The 23,592-nt window shown below is 30.2% G+C and overlaps 1 protein-coding gene across 3 annotated transcripts in view; it reads left to right on the top strand.

Moving 5' to 3' along the window:
• The window catches only part of LOC143071494 (fibronectin type 3 and ankyrin repeat domains protein 1-like), a 48,854-nt gene that overhangs the window by 14,751 nt on the left and 10,511 nt on the right, over positions 1-23,592 (top strand). For 2 of the 3 annotated variants that reach the window (XM_076245827.1, XM_076245829.1), the window contains exons 2-7: positions 2,483-2,654; positions 14,854-14,978; positions 19,190-19,271; positions 20,448-20,462; positions 22,269-22,343; positions 23,166-23,231. In XM_076245827.1, coding sequence (XP_076101942.1) covers positions 2,483-2,654; positions 14,854-14,978; positions 19,190-19,271; positions 20,448-20,462; positions 22,269-22,343; positions 23,166-23,231 — 535 coding nt within the window. The remainder of the gene's footprint in view (positions 1-2,482; positions 2,655-14,853; positions 14,979-19,189; positions 19,272-20,447; positions 20,463-22,268; positions 22,344-23,165; positions 23,232-23,592) is intronic. The other variant, XM_076245828.1, reaches the window with a different exon arrangement.

The following is a 23,592-nucleotide window of genomic DNA, read 5'->3' as shown; positions in this document are numbered from 1 at the left end:
AATATTTAAGCAAATTTAAGTTGTGTGGTAATTCTTAGTACATTTGGGTAAATTAATCTTATCTTTGTGCCGCATAAGCATCTCTATAATTCAACACATCGCTGAGCCACAACATTATATATTTTATGCATTGCATGCGCTTCTTTTTATCACAATCCAGACCGGCTAGTAACCGTTGTATAACTTTACACGTCTGAAGACGAATATTTGCGTGAAACATTTTTGTATGATTTTTATTTCTGGAAATCAATCTGAAATCTACAACAGTCCTTTCCCGAAAGTAGGGCTGGACCTTTACTTTTATGTGCATTCGGGATTTACACAAATTGTAACCCGAATAATTCAGTCGTATTATTCAGCTAATGTACGAATACTCCATTTCTCGTGTGGGAGAAAATCGGACATGGAAAGGGCTTGAATTATTCGAGCTACTCAAATTGAAACTCGGGAATATATTTCTAGCTGTTCGGAATTCGTGGAAACAAATGAGAGATACCAATTTTTTCTTTTAACAAATTCGAATACTAGTCAGTTTATAGGACTTTAGTTTGAAATAGGGGCGGTAATCCATTCATTTTATCCAATCAATTTTATTTTTTTTTGGGGGGGGTTCAACATTGATAGTCAAAAAGACTTGAAATATTCGATAAAAAACGTTGAATGTAAATTATATGAACTCCAAAGTCTCATATTATAAGACTAGTAAACCACAGGCTTCTCAATTCTTGTATGATCATGAACTAGGTGAAAACCTATAGCTGACCGAGTGCGAGATCCTCATGGATAATCATCGAGGTCGTTAAACACACCTTGCCATAAACTTGGGTTAAATTTTAAAAAAAAATCGAAATGTAATAGTCTGAACACATTTCACCTCTCATTCCACTAAATATTAAATTGCAGTTGCAAGTATTACAAAACTTCCCTGACATCTTTTCTTTAACCATAAAAGAGGGAAAGGGGGCGGAGGGATCCAGATCTCGTAATCCCGGGCTTAAAAACACGACATCCCGACTACCCGAAATTCGGAAATAGAATTCCCGGATCCCGAAAGGGTCAATCCCGAAATCCCGAGCTTAAATTCACCCGATCCCTGAGTTCCGATAAAGGTCCTACCCCCCCTTTCCCCCGTAATTCTATATTCTATTCATTTATAATCTTGAATTGAGACTTGATACTTCAAAATTACATTCTCTAATTTTGAATGATGCACACAGCTAGACACAATAAAAGAAAACAGATTTTGCTATATATCTCTTCGAAATTGGAATTTGTGAAAGAAGAAATGACATGTTATATTTTATCTTACATGTGTACTTTCAATTTCAATATGGTTCTTTATTTAGATTTAGTTTTCCCATAAATTGCGGAAGGTATAGAAGACACCTGTTTACTTTCTGCACACGTAGAAAAAGTTGAAAACTGGGAGTTGAATGACATAATTTTTACTTACTTTTAAGATAAATGTTAGAGTGAGACAACTTTTAAGTTACTGAATAATTTTTGGGGCCTAATTTGTTTATTTTTTGTTTGTTTTCCGTATTTGTTCTTCCGACCTGTAAGTGTTGCACTAGTAGTCAAATTATTCTCTTGGTATCGTCTGAAATCTTATATGAATATAAATCATGTCCTTAAATTTTCAATTGCACAAAATACGAACATTTCAAAGTCTTTTAAATTAAACAATTAAATTCACACGTCTTTCATTAATTATTTGTAACCTATTATAAAACTTTACGTTGAGTAGCCTACTGTGTTTTCCGTTCAAGACTACGGCTTTTTAAAACGAAATTGTTGGGTCAATTCAGGTTCATTATAATTAATTTGATATCAATAGAAGAAAATTGTTACATGTTTATTTGTTTATTTGTTTATAATTTTGTTGTGAGGCCTTTATTTCTTTCTGTTGATATCATAAACACGAAATGCCTTCTCCTACGCGTCTAAAAACAAAAAAAAAACAAAACTGTTTTTAAATAAGTCAAGCTGCACACAGAACAACGTACAGAATGATTTGTAATTGGAGTTATTTAGATTATTTCTATGAGGTTTAAGACAGCATAGGAGTGTTTGTTGGATTCATTATAGACCGCAGAAAGTAGTTTCTCTTTTGTGTGTCCTTTCTTGGAGTAAGGGAGATAACTTGCCTAACTAACGACGAACGTTTTTAATCCCGTATTCCGCTAGAGGCATGCAATTACGTACACTTCGCCTTAATTGTTTAAGATACAGTCTAGAACTCGGGTCTAGAACAGCATCTATTTTATATGGTCTAGAACAGGGTATACATTTTCTGAGTGTGTCTAGAACAGGGTATGTTTTTCAATGTTTTCTGGTTAGAACAGGGTATGAATTTGCAAGTGCTGTCGGCACAGTTATACCCAGAAAGATAGTCAGTACCCCCCAGGGGTAACAATTTATTATAATATAATATCAATGTTACCAGTGATTTTAAAATTCCTTTAAACATTTTGTTTTGCAGAACCACCAAGACCCCCACCACCTATTGTAGGTAAAGTAACACATTACAGTATAGAACTATATTGGGAAGAAGCCTTAGCCAAAGCCTATGATGGTACTACTAAAGATGCTGGCAGAATTAAAATTTGTTTACAAGAAGAAGATAAACACAATTCTTGGGGAAACATATACACGTAAGTCAGTGTAATCTTTGGGAACATAATACATGTTAGTAGTTTAATCTTAGGCTTAAATGTACATGTAAGAAGTCTTATTCTTGGCTTAACTTGTACACATCTTATTTTTAAGGAAACATGTACACCTAAGCACTCTTATTCTTTGTTGAAACTTGCATGTGAATAGAAAACTCACAAGCCCTAGCTAAATGTGTTAAGGCAAAATCTCTAATTTACTATAAAGACTCAATAACATCTCCAAACATATTGTAGTACATACTTCAGTATTGACATCTCTAATCTTTTGACTGATGAAAAATGCACTACTTTCTTATTAAAAACGTCCTATAAATCAGTACAAAACAATGGAACGGGATGGAACCAGGGGCTAGCTGCTATATATAAATGTTTATGCTCCTAACATCAGGTCAAGGTCCTCTACTATTGCTTCAGACCTTGACCTGAGTACTCCTGCAAAAAATCAGATATGAAAAACATGCATTAGAATAAATAAATAAAAAACATGAAAAATACACTGGCTACCAACCAATCAAAATCCATCATACTTTATATGTAGGGTTTCATTGAAGATAACAATTCCGGCTGCTTTTATAATGCGTAATTATGATTTAAAAAATATCTTTTATTGCATGTTGGATACACATGTCAATATTTGTTTACAGTGGTTACCTCATGTCTGCATGTCTATTCTTCAAAAAGATTGCTATAGATCTAGAATCTACCAAGATATTGAGTTTGTTTGAATTTATATCTGTAATTAATACTATATCACAATAAAGTTTAATTGTTAGTAGGTTATATGATCCCTGGACTAATATTAGTACACTGAGTATTTGTTCCGTTTCAAGTGCAGTGTAAATAATTGAAATAAAATCTTTGACTAATTCATAAAGGTTTTAAGCTTTAAAGCATGCATACATATAATGCTTATAAATTTTTATACAGAGCATATTTTTATCTTGTTTATAGATCATATATTTATACAAATTTGCTAAAAACGGTAAAACTTGCAACCTGGAAAGATAGAGAATAGCTTATATTTTGACTCAAAGGCTGATCGAGTAATATATTTATGTGAAACTACAAAAGTAAATATTGAACATGTAACTATATATATATACATTCTAATATGTCTTGTCATTGTGACAAGGGTCAACAGACAGCAGTTCTAACATTGTTGGGCTATATATACGATACAATTAAGTGAACAGAAAAATAAATCTAAAATGATAATAAGAAAATATAACATCTTAATTTTAACCCACAATTTAAATTATCAGATACTTCTCATAAGAATTATTGCCCTTTAAACCATTTTTTTATGCCCCCACTGTTGCAGAGGGGGCAGTAAGTTTTACCCCTGTCCATCTGTACATCCCAAAATTGGTTCCTGTTCTCTTAACTTTATTTTGCCTCTACCACATATTATGAAACTAATACACAATGTTTTATACCACAAAACACAGATTAAGTACAAAATTGAGAATTTCAGTGGCACCTCTCACCACTCTTACAATTCTAAAGTAATGCTCCTTTACACAAATGGAAAAATTGCTGATTTTTTTTTTCTTCTGTTCTCTAGCTTAAGTTTGCCTCAACCAAATGTTATGAAACCTATACACAGTGCTTATTACCACATATACCTCATATCAAGTTAGAATTTGAGTATCATAATTATTACCGTTCTTTAGTTATGTCCCTTTACAAGGTTATATGCCAGCAGGGGCATCATCTGTGTCCCATGGACACATTCCTCATTTATTTAAAAAAAAATATAGACAAATTGTTTAGTTAAGTTAACATATTTATTTATTGTGGATTGGGAAACAAGGTATTGCAACTTATATAAATCCCTTTTACTTTGCAGGTGCTACTTCTGCCTTTTAGCGGCATTAACTTCTCTTTTTCTAAATTTACAAGGGTGTCTTTAAGTGCAAGAGATATGACTCTCTCTTAACAACTTGTATTTTGTTTAATATTTAAATTCCTGGTTTATCTTTAGCCATGAAATTCACGAAAATTGGTATCATGAATAAATATGGATCCTACTTATCTAGAAAATTGAAAGTGAATTTTTTTTATTTGCTATGTAAGATCTACTAATATGGCAAAAACAACTCAAACTGCAAATTGATAAAAAAAAAAAAAAAAAAAGGTGTAAAAATTGCCCTAAATGAACACCTTGAAAATTATCTTAAATATATTTATATTAGATCTACAAAAAAAAAAAAACCACCAAAAAATCCATTCCAATAGTCTCTGTTTAGAAATATTATTATTCTAAAATCCTAAAATAACCAATTGTAGTGTTTCTGCCTTTTATTATAAGAATATTGAAATTTGTTTTTTTATTAAACAGCAAAAAGTAATATCTCATTTTAAAATCTTAAAGGAACATTAATTAGTCAATAATATGCATTAATACATTGTACCATGTGATCAATATTAGGTTCAACTTCATTGGAGTGTAGTTATTTTTAGTAACTTTTACTTTGTCTTTCAAGTGGAACATTTGATTAAAGTGAGAATCTAGAAAGTGATTTATCATGCAGTCTCAATTAAATATTTTCCCGTGGAACTTTCAAGTGGCTTTGGAATCATTGTTGTTAGCCAAAAAAATTAGGTCATTTTCAATATTTTTGTTGTATATATGATTTTATAGTGATCTTTGCTATTTGAAAGTTCTGCTTTTATTACACTTTAAAAAAAAAATTCAATAGTTCTATAGGCTGTATATTATCGTTGTTGGCAATTCCTATGAAACTGCGTCATCCAAAATCGACTGTTTGTATACTATTGTTATAACCCTTTTGACAGCTCTTTTTGATACGCAATTTAAGTTTATACATATTTTTATTCTGTCAATAATAATCAATAACCTTGATCTGAATAGTAAACCACTACTTAAATATAATGTATTTTAATACAAAGATCTAAGGACGAATATCAAACATATAGGTATAAGTATTTGAACAACCGTAAAGGAGTAGAGACGGTTATAAGGTCATAGGAGATTGCTCGATTAATTACCCTCATTTTACATGTGTCAAACCCTAATCCTTTGCCTTTAGATGAAATAAGTTTAAGGTTTACATAATTACATAGTAATTACAGAAAATTCAATTCTACACATACAACTGCTAATAACATGTTTATTATTTGGATCTCCACTATTTCATTGAGTAATAGTAACTTATCCTGGTCTATTGTATATATATGTTTGTTGTGAATTATATTGCTTCAGTTCAAATGAGTTGCAATTGAAAGCAATAATCTTTTTCTGGAAAGTAAATTATAAAGCCTCCTTAGATTTGAGTTTTTGTCTATTTGTCATTAGATAGAGTTGTGTTACCCATGTGCTACCCGTGGCCCATTTATATTTTGTTTCTGTTGTGAAAATTGCAACTTGATAAAGTGTCACAAAAATAAAGACTCCTATTTTAAATTTTTTACAGCATTATTTGTGTGCAGATTTGCCTTAAAATAATTTATCTGTAAATACAATGATAAATACATGCAATAAGACTAAATAGATAATTTTAAATGGGAAATGTTGTTATGTTACAACACCTAGTGAATCACACAAAAACAGTTATAAGCCTTTTTAGACTAAGATTGATCGTAAATCATGAAAAATTCAGTATATATACTTACAATCAATCTTAGTTGTAAGTTTTTTTAGTGAAGCAGACTCTATGTTTCTTTCCAATATTTAAAATTTATCTTTCGGCCTAGCCACAATCAGATGTGCATTTTGTGTTTCACCTGAAGTCAAAAATGAGTATCACCTCAGGGTAAAACTCTTTTGATATTTTGGTTCAAAAATGGTTTAAATTATGAAAAATTGCCATCGTTAGGCTAACACTGGAAGCATTTATATAATTACATGCAGTTTTGGGAAGAAATATTTAATATTTTTATTAAATTAATGGTGTTTAAAAACTGTATAATTTTCTTTAATGGTTGCCTTCAAGACATGGTCACCAGTGTCAGATTTTTGGTCAATGACATAGACAACAAAATATGTTTAGAATTATTGAATATCAAACATTTTAATTGAAAAAAAAATGTCAAGAACATGTTTAACTCACAGTTATTTCAAACAACAGTAGCTTTCTTTGATCATTAATCTTATCTGATAGAATTGTATCTATACTTATCTATAAATAACAAAACTTCCAAAAAAAACCTTTCTTTTGGTGTATAGAACATTAAAATAACTTGATGCATATTCTTACAATAAACAATCAAACTTAGCAATACAATTTATATGTTTTGTCTACGGACAAGACATTGTATTCATATTTAATGAAATGCATTATTAAAACCTAATTTTGATATAGCTGAAAGGTTTTCTTGAAAAAAAAAAAACATACATTTTATCAGGTTTATCTATCAAATGATGCTTAACTTCGAGGAAAATGGAAACAAATACATTTTGATAATGTCTACGGACAAGACTTTCAAAGATGATTGTTAAAGTTAAGATTAAAAGTTACTAATTAAATTTTAAGCTGTGTTTTTTAAGTTTTGGAAAATATAAAAATGTAGCCATAATTCTTTACATATCTCAATAATTTATTGATTAAGCCAAAATGAAGACACATTCTTTTAACTGAAATCCATATATCTGACTGTTTAAAACAATCAAACTTTTATTAACACTCAATTTTGACATAGTTGAATGTGTTCTCTTGAAAAAATAACATACATTTTACCTATCAAATTAGGTTGAACTCAAGGAAATTGGATACAAATATATTGTGGTAATGTCTACGGACAAGACAATTTCAGTTAAAAAAAAAATCTGTTAGAATTAATTGTGACTATATTTATGTTGAAAATACTGAGTTTTAATTTGAATAGATAACTTTCATCACCTATAAATAAGATTTAAGTTCCATAGCAGACAAATAATTGAATTTAATACTTGTTATGTACAAGTGTCTTGTCCGTAGACACTTCCTCATCTGCTGTTAATACTGAAATGCAAAAGATAAAGTTAGAGAGAGAGAAATACTTTTTCTTCATTTGATTTAGTTAATCTTTTAAGGTATGCAGCAACTGGAATAAACAATATTGAAGTAAAATAAGGTATGTTTTTTATGACTGATAATCTGACACTTTTTAAAATCCACTCCTGTAAAGTAATTTTACAAAAATTGAGAACACTTAAATTACCATTTATTTATTAAATATAAGATATTTCTAAGTTTAAACAACACATAGGACTAATTAAGACCCATAAAGCCAAGCAATATTGATAAAAAGACATGTCTACGGACAAGACATGTGTCTACGGACAAGACATTCTGACATTTTTTTGAATTTTTTCCTCTATTTATACATGGTAGAAAAAAATGTTAGTAGTGTTTTCATATCTACAAAAGAACAGGAACTTAGCAATGCAACATTAATGTAATAATGCTTCCAGTTTACTAGAGAATGCATGTCTACGGACAAGACATTTTTTCACTTTATTTGTATATCCAACTTTGATGGCATATATCTCCAGCTAGGGTACTGCAATTTTGATAAATGAGGTAGTTTTTGATAATGTATATACTGGAAGAGAAAACAAAACACATAATAGCATAAATTTGATTTATTTTTCTCTTTTATCACTACACTGAGCAAGCTAAAAACAAAAGTACAAAATTGCATAACAAGCGCATAGTATTCAACTTTTTGTCATAACTTTGTAACCACTAAAGATTTTTTGTTGCAACAACCAGTAAAAGAAAGATGAATAAATTGTCTATAACAGTGAACCAATAATGTAGTTCAAATTAAGTTCACTTATTAACTATCAATTGATAAAAACAGTGAAATTTTAAATGAAACAACATAACGTGAAATTTTGCCCATTTTCAGCGTGTATTTTAGTGTTTTTTTTCAAAACGGTTACACCTATACAAGATATTTGATATTCATTGTGAAACCCATCATTCTCTTCTTCAGTTCAAATATGTATTACTTATGTAAAGTTTATCTTCTTGTCTTTACAAGCCTATAACATAGACCCAATATGAAATGCACATCTGATCTTGGCTAGGCCGTTTAACTAGTTTGTTTGGGACTTAACTCTGAAAATAAGTTTTTATAGTTTACATGTTAAACATATTTTCATTTTGTTTTCAATATTTGCATCATATTATCAAAAGTTCATACAGGCGACAGCCGCGATACATAACTCTGTCAACAAATATTTTTAAAGTGTTTCTTTTTAATTTGATGTTAACATTCTTCCATACCTAATAAATTCATGTTGGAACAAGGTATATATGGTATATGAATCTCACATGAAAAATCATTTTTCAAGATTAAGATATATATATGTTCAACACAGTTTTACAACTTCCTGTTGGTCTGCAAGCCCCTGCAAAGTCAATAAGTAAATATTATGCATACTTTTCACAGTTTGTTGAATGATAGAATTATATCTATGATTAAATCTTTTTTAGTTTAATAGAGTAATAAATTTCAAGCTAAAGGTAATATTTCCAATATATGTACATCATATATATATACATGTACTTTTAAAAGTTTCAATACTGTTTTAATCTGTACACTTGACTTCAGATTATGATTTCGACTTTCAGTTTTTGGAAACAGTTGAATGGATATCCAATACCAATGCAATCATAAACAAAACTGTTTTGGAAGATGATCTTTTCATATCAAATTAATGATGCAGATTTTCATTATTTGAAATCTATTGGTTAACCAGAGCAGGATTGCAGAAAAACAGTCTATTTTCTAAATGAATAACATGCCTCAATGAGGCATAAAGAATATGCTAATTCCTATTTTGCATGTATAGTTAAGGTATAATCTTTCAGACATATAAGATAACCTGTTTTAATATTGATAAGGTCTAGAGGTCTACAGAAGTAAGCATATATTTTTAGCTTTGGAATATGTCCTATGAAGCAGTGAAATAAAGATTGTAAATACGTCATATAAACACAATACCAATATTTACCTTCAGTATTTTATGTTTTTCTGAAATGTACTGAGTGGTTGGTCAATTCGGTCAAATGGAATCAAAATTTAAAAAAAGGGGGGTGTACAAATATCCTAACTTACTTGGCATAACACATTAATTTAGATATAATGCCTGATTACCTGTCTATATACATGTAGTTTTGGGTGTACTGAAAAATAATGTTGAAGTAAAAATATCATCTGCAGAAATTAGTGTGTTTTAGGATATTGAATTCTTAAATACCTTTTTTATAGTCCTGAAGATGTCAGGGTCATATTGTTTTACCCTTGTCTGTCATTCTGGTATTCCATCATTCTGGCATTCCATCTATCTGGCGGTCTGTCATTCAGCAATAAACTACTATACACAATTTCTATCTAAAGCCTTCATATATTGGGCTTATTTTTGGTATATATGCGAGTTAACCCTGGTGAATTACAGATCAAGTCTCGTTATGCTCTGCTAATTTTAGCAGAAATTACAAGCTTTTTGTCTAAGATAAATTGTTGTAAAAGACTGTTATACAGAAAAACCTTTAGATCTTTGCTTTTTGGCATGTATTAAGTTAACCATGATGAGTTAAGGATCAAGTTATAGTTTCACTCACACCCGCAAAATGGAAAGGGATTAATATAGGTTGCAATAACTTGTTTCCCAATTCCACTATAAATAAATATGTTTAAAAACATTGCTGAGTGGTAATTTTAATCATCATTGTTTAATAAAAGTCCTTTTTATTGTCGAGCCTGCAACTTTAGTTGCAAAAAGCTTGACATAGGGTTAGTGATCCTCTGGCGGCGGCGGCAACGTTAGCTTACTTCTTAAAAGCCTTATATTTTAGAAGGTGGAAGACCTGGATGCTTCATACATCGTATATAGATGCCTCATGTTACGAAGTTTCCGTCAGTCACATGTCCAATGTCCTTGACCTCATATTCATGGTTCAGTGACTACTTGAAAAAAAAGTTCAGATTTTTTGTAATGTTGAATTCTCTCTTACTATAAGTAATAGGGTAACTATATTTGGTATGTGCGTACCTTGCAAGGTCCTTATGCCTGTCAGACAGTTTTCAGTTGACCTCGACCTCATTTCATGGATCAGTGAACAAGGTTAAGTTTTGGTGGTCAAGTCTATATCTCAGATACTATAAGCAATAGGTCTAGTAAATGGGGTGTAATGGAAGGACTGTAAGGTGTACATGTCAAACTGTCAGGTGTCATCTGACCTTGACCTCATTTTCATGGTTCAGTGGTTATCTAGTTAAGTTTTTGTGTTTTGGTCTGTTTTTGTCATACTTTATGCAATAAGTTTACTATATTTGTTGTATGGAATGATTGTAAGGTGTACATGTCTAGCAGGCAGATGTCATCTGACCCTGACCTCATTTTCATGGTTCAGTGGTCAAAGTTAAGTTTATGAGTTTTGGTCTTTTTATCTAATACTATATGCCATAGGTCAACTATATTTGGTGTATGGAAATATTTTATGATCTATATGTCAGTTGTTTAAGTTTTATATGACCTTGACCTTGTCTTCACGGTTCATTGCTCAGTGTTAAGTTTTTGTGTTTTGGTCTATTTTTTGTCGAGCCTGCAACTTTTGTTGCAGAAAGCTCGACATAGGGATAGTGATCTGGTGGCGGCGGCAGCGTTAGCTCACTTCTTAAAAGCTTTATATTTTAGAAGTTGGAAGACTTTGATGCTTCATACTTTGTATATAGATGCTTCATGTTACGAAGTTTCCGTCAGTCACATGTCCAATGTCCTTGACCTCATTTTCATGGTTCAGTGACCACTTGAAAAAAAAGTTCAAATTTTTTGTAATGTTGAATTCTCTCTTATTATAAGTAATAGGATAACTATATTTGATATGTGCGTACCTTGCGAGGTCCTCGTGTCTGTCAGACAGTTTTCACTTGACCTCGACCTCATTTCATGGATCAGTGAACAAGGTTAAGTTTTGGTGGTCAAGTCCATATCTCAGATACTATAAGCAATACGGCTAGTATATTCGGGGTATGGAAGGACTGTAAGGTGTACATGTCCAACTGGCAGGTGTCATCTGACCTTGACCTCATTTTCATGGTTCAGTGGTTATAGTTAAATTTTTGTGTTTTGGTCTGTTTTTCTCATATTATATGCAATAGGTCTACTATATTTGTTGTATGGAATGATTGTAAGGTGTACATGTCTAGCGGGCAGATGTCATGTGACCTTGACCTCATTTTCATGGTTCAGTGGTCAAAGTTAAGTTTTTGAGTTTTGGTCTTTTTATCTAATACTATAGTATATGCCATAGGTCAACTATATTTGGTGTATGGAAATATTTTATGATCTTTATGTCAGTTGCGCAGGTTTTATTTGACCATGACCTCATTTTCACGGTTCATTGCACAGTGTTAAGTTTTTGTGTTTTGGTCTATTTTTCTTAAACTATAAGTAATGGGTCAACTATATATGTTGTATAGAAGCATTGTTAGCTGTACATGTCTGCCTGGCATGGTTCGTCTGACCTTGACCTCATTTTCAAGGTTCATTGGTCTTTGTTTAGTTATCTTGGTTAATGTTAAGTTTATGTGACAGTTGTAATAAAGCTTAGCTTTATACTTAAGACTATCAACATAATATCAATGATTAGTATTGAAGGCAAGACATTTCAGGGTGTGCACTCTTGTCTTAAATTATAAGCAATAGGTCAACTATATTTGTTTTATGGAAACATTGTTAGCTGTACATGTCTGCCTGGCATAATTCATCTGACCTTGCCCTCATTTTCATGGATCATTGGTCAATGTTTAGTTTGGTTAATGTTAAGTTTATGTGACAGTTGTAATAAAGCTTTATATTTAGGACTATCAACATAGTATCAATGATTAGTAAAGAAGGCCAGACATTTCAGTGTGTGCACTCTTGTTTTTTTAGACTTAGATTAAGTGGTTTATAAGAATGATTATTTAACATATTACATGTTGCTATAGACTATTGATGTGTTGTTGCAATAAGATTTATACTTGATTTAATTAACATGATACCAATCAGTTCAACCAATATATCTTGTAATTAATTGAAAAGGAAATCATGTAAATTGATTCCTTATCAATTTTCTGTACCAAAGATAAATAAAGTAGATCTTAAGATAGTTTAATTGCTTTTTACTTGCTTCTTTAATATTTAATCACTATAAAATCATGTGAAAATGAATGGACCCACCATATGGTTACAAACTTTCCAATATTTGACCAGTATTTGACCAGCCACAGTTTGATCATATAAATATGTATTTGTACTTTTGACCAAGAGTCAGCTTAAGGTGATATTTATTGAAAATTTATGAGAAAGTACAAAGTACAATGGGTTTTATTATTTCTTCCAATTACCTATTGTCATGACATATTTACTTATGGTTATTTTAGTAAAAGAGTACTTTTTCTTTTAATTGTATTTATTCTAGGTTTAATTCATACTATTAATGATTCATTGTTTCACATGGAATTGAATAAAAATAAGTAGTTCATGTAAACTAGTGTTTGGAATGTAGCATGATAGTTTTATAATGGATACTGATTTAGCAGCTGGAGTATTTAAAGTTTGACCATAAAAGACACAGACATTTGTAGAAAACAGACAATTATCTATATTCATTCTGTTAATTCTAAGATAGATGGATCTTCAAACATTTTAAATTAAATTTAGAGCTTTAGGGGGTCAAATCCTGTTTGGAAAATCATTCACCTTCTTTATTATTCAAAGAAAAAGAAATTTTTGAACCTCTAAAAAGTTGACACCCAATGTTGACACCAACTACTATTAAGTTTGTTTATGTATTGGCCGTGCTAATATTTCCTAACTTATACATTTTATTGATTGAAGCTTGTCCTTTTATGAACATCAGACATAATTTTAGCTCTTAAAAAATACGCTGCTCAAGGTTGGTTTAAATGATTCTGTTTAAAGAGATATTTTTTTTTTAAATATTACATTGTACTTTCAAATCCCATTTGGACTGTGATTTAGATTGCATATATATAGTTGTACTTAACACAAAATAAAGATATTTAAACCATGCTAATTAATAATTCATATTTAATTATCTATTCATGATAGAAAATTTGATGAGTATCACGTTTTATTTTATGATCTACGGAACATTAACTTTATATTTTACCAAATCATTCTGACGTGACCAATTCCATTGTAAGTATTTATTGTAATGTTCAGCAGATCCACATTGTAAATTATTGATTGGATATATTCAACATTTGAGCCTTTATTTGATAGACGATCTTTTATAAGAAATCATAAGGATCGTATACCCCACACAGAGATCTTGTTATTTTGTGAAATTTCCTTTTCATTGTCTCCAAACTTGGAAACATCATTAGCAGGTGATGTTTTAGGTGCAGAGTCAATGAAGGCCTATTGATCAATTTCATACTTAAAAACATTCAATTAAAAGAATAATGCAGCTTGACTGATACCAAGGTTAAATGCAAGTTTTAATGGAAGATGAGAGATGTAATATATTTTTAAAGTGCATTAAGTATTAAATCTATTATGTAACATCAGTGCTTTCTATGGTTATATAGTTCATACATGCAGTGAATTCTAATAGCACATCTGAACTATTTCCTGACTGTCAATTTCTAATTTTTTTCCATTAGAGTTACCAAAAGCTGGATTATTTTCATTAATATGGTTACATGTAAAATTACAAAAACTTTCAATTGGATATATATTTTTTTCTTACTCCTTGATCAAATATTTGATTACCCCAGCTACTAAAAGATAGGGACATTCATGTTATATTTTCAACCTTGTGTGTATGTCCCAAAATTATTTACTGTCCTCTAACTTAAATTAGCCTCAACCAAATGTTACAAAAACTTCATACACAATGCTTATGACCACCAAACACAAATCAAGCTCAAAGTTGGGTAGCTCACTTTCATTGTTCTTGAGTTATGCCCCTTTCTAAATGGAAAAATTGCTGAATTTGCAGTTAAATGTTTCCACACTGTTTACCTTGCCTCAACCAAATAGCATACCATTATTCTGCATAGTTTCTTTTGCAAGAGGGGCCAATTTGTGTTGTATTGACACATTTAGTTGGAACCATATCTACATTTACAGAGGCTCTGAAAGGGAAATTCTTGTTACATGTATGTACTAATGTAAACAATACTGTATTTTATTGTTTTATATTTACAGAGGTTATGGTAAGCGACATACAGTTACAGGACTGGACCATCAGACAGAATACCATTATAGAATACGATTTATGAATAACTATGGAAACAGTGAATGGAGTGCTCATGTCAATGTATCAACAACAAGTAAGATTTGTCATTTCAATGTCGCAATTAAATCATTTGACAATCTTGTGTTTTGTCCAACATTTGTGCAAACATTGATAATATATACTATTTCAAGAACCTGTGATGTTTTAAACGACTAATGTACATGTATTTGAAATCAGATTAAGCTTTTGCATGTTGTTAGGGAGAAAATTACAAAAAAGAGGGAGAAAATACTCTGAGGGCAATATAAGACGATAATTTTAGTAACATCAAAATCGACAAAAAATACCACAAATAAAAATTCCACAAAACAGTACACAGTGACTGATAAAACAACATAAAACACACTAAAACTAGGGGTAATCTCATGTACACAGGAAGGGTGCACTGTGAGTATCTGTTGTGTTTCTCATTGTAAGTAACATCAGTGATCTTACAATGGAGGACAGAAAGACATGGTTTATTTGTAGTGGCTATGCCAAGTGGTGCATATCCATGGTCATCTGTAACACAACAGTCAACCAAATCATGACACTGTCCTTAAACCTTTATTTGTTTTTATGTCAATTTTAATTTTAATTTTAACATTTGTTGTAACAGTAAGTTTGAATTCATTATCAAATAAAGATGTCCTTTGGTCAGAGTACATAGGGAGTAAAAACTTAAATGTAACATAGCACTGTTGTCATGAGATCTACATTTATCTTGAAGTTGATGTTCTTGTAATGCAAATGTCAATTATGTTTGTAAATTGCACTGAAATATCTAAAAGTTTTATGTAGAACAACCTTGGAAAATGAATCTAATTGTAAAATCAAATATTTTTTATGGTCTAACTGAATGTTATGACTTTAAATAGGATGGCAGTGTGACTATCAGAAAATCATAACGATCAAAATCAAAAACAAATGCTCAAGAAAAGTCCGTTAATTACAGCTACAATACAAATGCATCTATCAACTAATTGTAAAAAGAATTATACAAAATTGATAGAATTTTATGAGAATGGCCATTTATGTTCCAAGGAAATAATCAGGTTCTATTCAATCTGTTTTCTTCATTGATTTTCATGTAATTTGATATGATGATTATGGTATTCTTCACAAGCGGGTGTTATAATAATGTTATTATCAGACACAAATTAATCAGGTTTGGAATGTCACTTTACCTGTTGTTTACCTGCTTAAAAGCCAGATAATGACACTAGGTATGCAAAAGAAAAATCAACTTAAAGATAAATCTACAAAATTTTTCTGATACTAATTTCCCTACTTTTATTCAAGGTATTTTCATATCTGTTTTCATTGCACCATGCCAATGAAACGTGAGGTATATGAGAACTTAATGATCCCTTTAACCTTAACAACACTCATAAAATGAAAATTATATGACCATTTAAATTAGATTTCAATGTGTTTGTTTACATTGGAAGTTTCTAACATTCATTTAATAAAATAGTACACAGATACAGTAATAAGCAGGGATATTAAGTATATCAAAGCAGGTTTTAATGGTTGTTGTCTTGGGTAGAATCGACAATTAATTTGGTTCTAAAAGTCCTTTTATATCTCAGTGATAGGCCCTTCTCTCTATGTTGACAAGTTAACAGGTGATAGGTTATACCTGTTTATAGAACGTGAAGTGCCATATAAAGTTGTCCTAAATATAGGACATCAGGCTACATTCTTAGTGAGATATATTATAATGATCCTTTATATGTCAATTTTGATATCAAGGATTACCATACAAATATTGGGATATAATGAAGAAGAAAGTAATTAAATTCACTTACATATCTTAGTTACTTTAGTATGAACTTGTATGAATGAAACATCTGATTGTGTAAATGCATGGGCCACTTTTCCTCTGGTCACTTTAGTATGAACTTGTATGAATGAAATATCTGATTGTGTAAATGCATGGGCCACTTTTCCTCTGGTCACTTTAGTATGAACTTGTATGAATGAAATATCTGATTGTGTAAATGCATGGGCCACTTTTCCTCTGGTCACTTTAGTATGAACTTGTATGAATGAAATATCTGATTGTGTAAATGCATGGGCCACTTTTCTCTGTTTTCTGCCCCATGATATAAAACCATGTAAAATCTGATTTGAATCACTCTTACATTTGCATGAATCTCAATCAGTATATATAAGTTTTTAAGTCAATAAAGTGCAAAAAGTACAACATGTGTTTAGATATTTCACAAATATTATATACTTGCAAATCATAGTATAGAAAAACTCATAGTATTATGCCCCACTTAGGAGCATTATGGTTTTAGGTCTGTTCTTCGGTTTGTCCGTTCGTTTGTTTGTTTGTCAGTCTGTCCTGCTTCTGATTAAAGTTTCTGGTCAAGGTAGTTTTTGATTAAGTTGGAGGTTCAATCAACAGACAACCTGAAACTTTACACATGTTCCCTATGATATGATCTTTCTAATTTTCTTTCTAATTTTAATGCCAAATTAGAAGTTTGACCTTAATTTCACAGTCCACTTAACACAGTAAAAAATAATAGTTCCAGTTTGGCATCCATGTATTATTCACACATTCTTGTTTCATTCAAAACAAAGAACTTTTTACAATTATTATGAATAAAAGGAGTGTGTGTTATTAAAATATCAATGATACAGCAACCCAATGACACTATAAAACAAAACAAAACTATGGTTTTCAACAAAACAAAAGTTTCTATCTCATATATGTCAAGCACTTTACTACATGTAATACTCAAGAAAAACAAAAGTTTCTATCTCATATATGTCAAGCACTTTACTACATGTAATACTCAAGAAAAAGGAGATAGAATATACGACACAAAGTTACAAACCAACAACTGAAAAAGCTCTGAGGTACATGTAGAGTTTAATGTGGGATTTCTTCCAATTTTGAAGTATCTTTGTCAAATTGTTCCCAACTAAGACATTCTTCATTTTTCTACACTTTTGGTAATAAATAAAACTTGACACATTATGTAGAACTTCGTTCATAGTTTGAAAAATCAAATTAAAAGAGATTATTCAGTTCTCTTTATTAAAGTTTATTATTTTGCTAGCATAAGGACTCAAAATAAAGTCCTTATCTGATGAAATATAAGATAGGTATAATATTAGAATGCATCAACCATCAAAGAGAATGTTGTTAAATATAAAACATCTTAAAAAAGAATAGATAATCCAAAATAAAATCTAACTTAATTTAATGAAATCATATATGGCTCCAACAAATCTGGCATTTCAGGAAGTACTAACTGTTTACAGACTAATATTAGGAAATATTACTAAAATCACCTTAAGTTTACATAACATACTTTCATGGCCACTTATTATCCTGGGCTTTACAAAATACTGAAATTAAATTTTTAAAATCTTTTGTCATAATATCAAAGGACTTAAGCACTTATTTTAAATTAAGTTTCAATAAAAGTCTTACAGTGCTTTAATTAAAGTAGATACAAAGTTGATAAGATTTTGTAATTTATGATTTTATTTGGTCCAAATCTTTTATTATAAGAATGATCATAAAAAAAAGTTGAGCAATGTTAGGTAATTGTTCAATGTTATTTGTTGAATTTGTAGAATAGTACCAGTTACCATTAATCATTGTTAATCTAATTAGTTAATCATGTTAATTCTGATGTGTTTATTCCTAGCTATAGACTTGTTTGGACAACATTTGTTCAGATTATGAGCTAATACTAGATCAAATGTTTTTATGTACCGTAGTGTCTTTATATGTCTATATCTGAATAGCTCGTTTTCCCTAATATTTTTGAAAACATTCCAAAGTGAATTATTTAGCTTATAATTTTTTTATATTTAAGAAAACATGTTTTATCATCTAAGGTTTTAAAAATCATTTTCACTCTACAGTACTATTATAATTTTAGCAAGAGGATTTTGACATGTCAATTTATAAAAATATGGAAAAAGGTTAGTATATGTTAAATTATCAATGAAAGCTAGTGCAACCCACCAAATAACATGTGATAATTTAACACTCTAAGATGAGTCTGTAGTGATAGTAAATTATATGCTACTCTCAATAGGAAACTAACAAGTTTGAAACAGTTTTATTGTAAAATAAAACATCTCACAGACAATCATAGTACTACACAACATGAACACTTGGTTAAGAGGAGACATATTTTGATGTGTGATGAGGTTTAAGATGACTTATTTTTCTCCTTACAATTCATGGCATTGATGGAACTTATCTTCTAACTTTTATTGTTTGTTTTTCAGAGGAGCCACTGACAGGTGAACATTTACATAGAGCTATTATGAGAAAGGATGTAGAGGAAATTGAAAAGATTTTAGACACAGGGTAAGCTTTACTATGGGCTTTCATTCAAATAAAACATATAAAAGACAAAACAATACTTCAGAATGTGTTCTTTCACTTAGTATAACTTTGGAGGGAAAACTGAATCTGATTTTATAAATTAAATGGACTTAATACCCCTTATAAATATCTGAACTTCAGATTCGGAAGACAAGAACATTTTACAATATTGAAGAACACCATTTCAGTACAATTATTTGTTACAATAATGAATCAAAATTTAAAAACAAAACCTGGTTAAATCAGTACCATAGATTTCATTTGAGAGCACAGTAATTCTTTAAAAAAGATTTTGAAAGCAAATGCAAAATTAAGTGTGACAAATCTTTTTACATGGCATATGTTTTGTCGAACACCTTAAAGTATCAACAACAGGATACCCCTTATATATTTTGTTACAATTTATTTCAATTTTTCCAGTTTTTCAATATTCAGACAAAGTATTGATATCAATTCTGAAATAGACAATAGGTTTTCATTGGTTATTGCCATTTTTGATTTACAGATCAGGGAGAAAGTAAATATTTAGTAAAATCTATCTTTTATCACATATAACTGTTGCAATTCTCATCTTACATCAACTTGAATACACTTTCCTGCTTGTGGAATACTTACTACAGATATCATTGGTCTCTGAAAATATTAACACAACACTTTGATAGGATTTTTACAAATTATAATGTTCACAAACAATTTGCACTGAGTGCAAGAGTGAATGTGCAAAACAATTAATAATAAGAAAATTCGGTAAAATATAGCATCAAAATTGGGATAAAAATAAAGGAATGTCATGAATCCTTCTTTGAACTTCATTTACCCCAGATTTCTTGGCATGCAATCATCTTCATTGGTTAGAGTGGCATTACGTCTGCTAGAAAGCCAGTTGTAGGTTGCACTCTCTGTCTTCAACAGCTTATAGGAAGTTTGCATACATGGTACTTTGGGTAAAAGTTTCACCTTTTAAGACAATAAACTCACTTAGCAAAGGATTTTGCTGATATGTTGTGGCAAAAATATGTAACATGAGTTGTGTTTGTTATTGTACAGATTTGACAAACAGTAAAATATCAAAGTCATTTCAAAACAAAAGTAAAAAAATCACCACCTAATGAACAATGTCTTGATGAAAATATAAAACATTTTGAAATTTGACATTAGATTTTACCAAGGGAGGTGAGTACTACATTGGTTAAAGTTAACGTTTCAACCGTTTTTGTGATTTTACATTGGTTGAGCTTCTTAACAAAAGTTAATACAGTGTTATTTAAGTTTTGTTAAAGGCAAGAATTGTTTGGTAGAAAAAAAATGATTGTATGTTTTGACACAGTAGGAGAAAGAGTGTTTGTATGACAAACATAATTTTGATATAGACATTATGTCCAGTTTAAAAGTACCTAAACATTAAAAAGATATTTTGTTTAAACTGCAAATTTCAAAGTAATTTGTGAGTTGGAAAAGCTTTGAATTTCTAGTAGGTTAGACATTAGAAATGGATCATATATAATTTGGTTAGCTTGCTTAATGGTAGAATTACAATCTATAAATGGATGCTACATTATTTTTCAGTTAACATTTTGAATTGGCTAACATCGTAAATATTTATGGGTGTTAATAACATACTCATACTCAAATGTATCAATACACTTAAATCTAACTTAATAATTCAAATTGTTCACAGTGTGAAAGTACACAATATTGAATATTTTATCATGTCCTTTTACAAGATATTTATTGGTGAAAACTGTAAAGCATGATTTTTACGCAGCAGAAATTATTATTTTTAGTTATTTATTATTATCTATCTATTAAACTTTTTACTCAAAGATCAAGTTTTATTTACAATTTATTAACGTCAACTGTTTATGTCTGGTCGTGTCCTGTATTAAGGAGAAGTCTAATATCAATTTATGGATGTGTTTTGACAATATTCTCCATTGATTTTACACTTTTTTAGTCATTAAAAGAAGATGTCAGGTCAATAATTTGTATAAACTTTCTCTGTGTGGGAGATCTAAGATTTGTAAGTCAGACAAAAGGTCAATGACAGCTTTGCTATTCTGAAGTGTCAAACTTTGGTCACCTTATTTAATGTTCATCTGAGGGCATCCATTAAGGTATATCTAAGAGAAATTGATTTAGGAATGGATGATATCAGTCCTCAATAATTCCGTTTTATTAGTTGCTTTACTAGCCATACAAGCAAAGACGAATTGGACTCTAATTTTGGCCTATGTCAGTCAGTCAGTCAGTCAGTCAGTTTGTCAGTCAGTCAGTTTGTCAGTCAGTCAGTCAGTTTGTCAGTCAGTCTGTCAGTTTGTTTATCTCTCTAGTTTTCAGTTTTTTCCCTGTAATGCTTTATTTTATTGATTGGTTATTTGGTACAGTGTCTTATCATGAGAAGTCACAGAAGTTGTGGCCCATTGGAAATAGAAAATTCCTTGAAATATCAGTTTCCCAGACCTTTTTTTATGGATAATTGCTGAATCTATAAATTAGGAATAGAATAAATATATATATGTATTGTAATCAATCTAATTAAAATTAAATCCTTTAATTAAAGGATTTAATTTTAATTAGATTGTATTGTAATGTCATAGGAAGACATTTACATTGTATAATTTTTGGTTTTGTTGAGTAAATATTGCAGATTTTTTCCCCTTTAGACAAGTAAAATTCCTTCAAAATATCATACTTTGTACTGCAATGCTTCAATTAGTATATGATCAAATAATAAGAACTTCAAATTGTATTCATGTAAGGATTTTCTTTCCTGAATGTATAATTTGATAGGAAAGGAAACAGACATTTAGAATATTTTATAAGCAGTTGTTGAAGATTGACAATAATACACAATTTTAAAAAGTTAATTAACAAGGTAACAGTAATTCCAGCCAAGTGACAACCCTATGTTGTTCAGCTTGTCGTTTAGTTTTTATATTTTATATATTTTAAAAGATTGTTTTTTGTTCCCTTTTGCAGAGATGTGAAAATAGATGTTCCAGATAAATATGGCTTTACTGGTTTGATGCAGGCATCACAGAAAGGTTTTATTGAGTAAGTAGAAGGGAGAGGCAAAATACAACATCTTCTGTTCATGACTATGTATAACATTTGTAAATTTTCTGTATGTTACTCAGTAAAAAAAATTACCAAGCAACCTTAAACTTCTAAATTATTTTCAAATTTCTTGGTTTATTTTACCATATTTAAACATTAATTATTTCAATGCATATCATGTTTTCTACCAAACAATGTTCTTTTTCAAATATTTGATGTAATTTACTATAATTGGGAAAGTCAGGATAGCTGCAGATGGTTTAAATATGATCTTACAGTAAAACCATTTAAGGGGCTTTGATGGCCAAGTGATCTTAGTTACAGTAAAACCATTTAAAGGGCTTTGATGTCCAAGTGATCTTCAGTAAAACCATTTAAGGGGCTTTGATGACCAAGTGATCTTACAGTAAAACCATTTAAGGGGCTATGATGACCAAGTGATCGTACAGTAAAACCATTTAAGGGCCAATGATGGCCAAGTGATCTTAATAGTTCATCTACAGTAATCACACGATTGTCAACACTGATGCTGTCAGTTGGCATGTGCATTTGGATATCTTAATAACTAGAATTGCTAGTAATCCTCCCCAACGTTTGTGATAACCTCAGTGAACCCCATCTTCCTTCGTCAACAAAAACTTGCCACCACAATATAGCCAAAAGTGCTGAAAGTGGCGTTAAACACTTACACTCAATCAATCAATAAATTAATATAAGATCAAGAAGTAAATTATCGACCCTTAACAACATATTTCTATCTGTATTTATGTACATATGCTGCAACGTGCTGAATAATAAGGAATAATTACTCTCTTTCAGAGTTGTAGAATGTTTGTTAAATAATGGTGCTGATGTCCATTCTAAAAATGATGCAGGGAAAACAGCGTAAGTAATTAAAGTGTTCAATGATGATAATGATTACTAAGTAAATAATGCATTCTTAGTAAATATTGAAATCAATGATTATTCTCAAGTAAATAGTGTTATTAATGATAATTTTAAAGTAAATTATGTAATTAATGATAAGTATAAGTAAATACTGGTAATGAAATCAATGAAAGTTTCTATGATGATGTATACATAAATACACATTATCACTAATTATCTGCTGTGACTAGACATAACAGATGTTTTCTGTAAAATTTTGACATCATATAAGAAAGAGTCTGACATCACAAAGCAAAAGGGATTGTTGTATGTGACAACAATTGTTCAATTGTTGCATAATCTAAGGTCAAGTGTCTCA

The sequence above is a fragment of the Mytilus galloprovincialis genome, chromosome 4 (genome assembly GCF_965363235.1).
Source record: "Mytilus galloprovincialis chromosome 4, xbMytGall1.hap1.1, whole genome shotgun sequence".
NCBI classification, from domain to species: Eukaryota; Metazoa; Mollusca; class Bivalvia; order Mytilida; family Mytilidae; genus Mytilus; species Mytilus galloprovincialis.
This window is presented reverse-complemented; position numbering and strand designations above follow the sequence as displayed.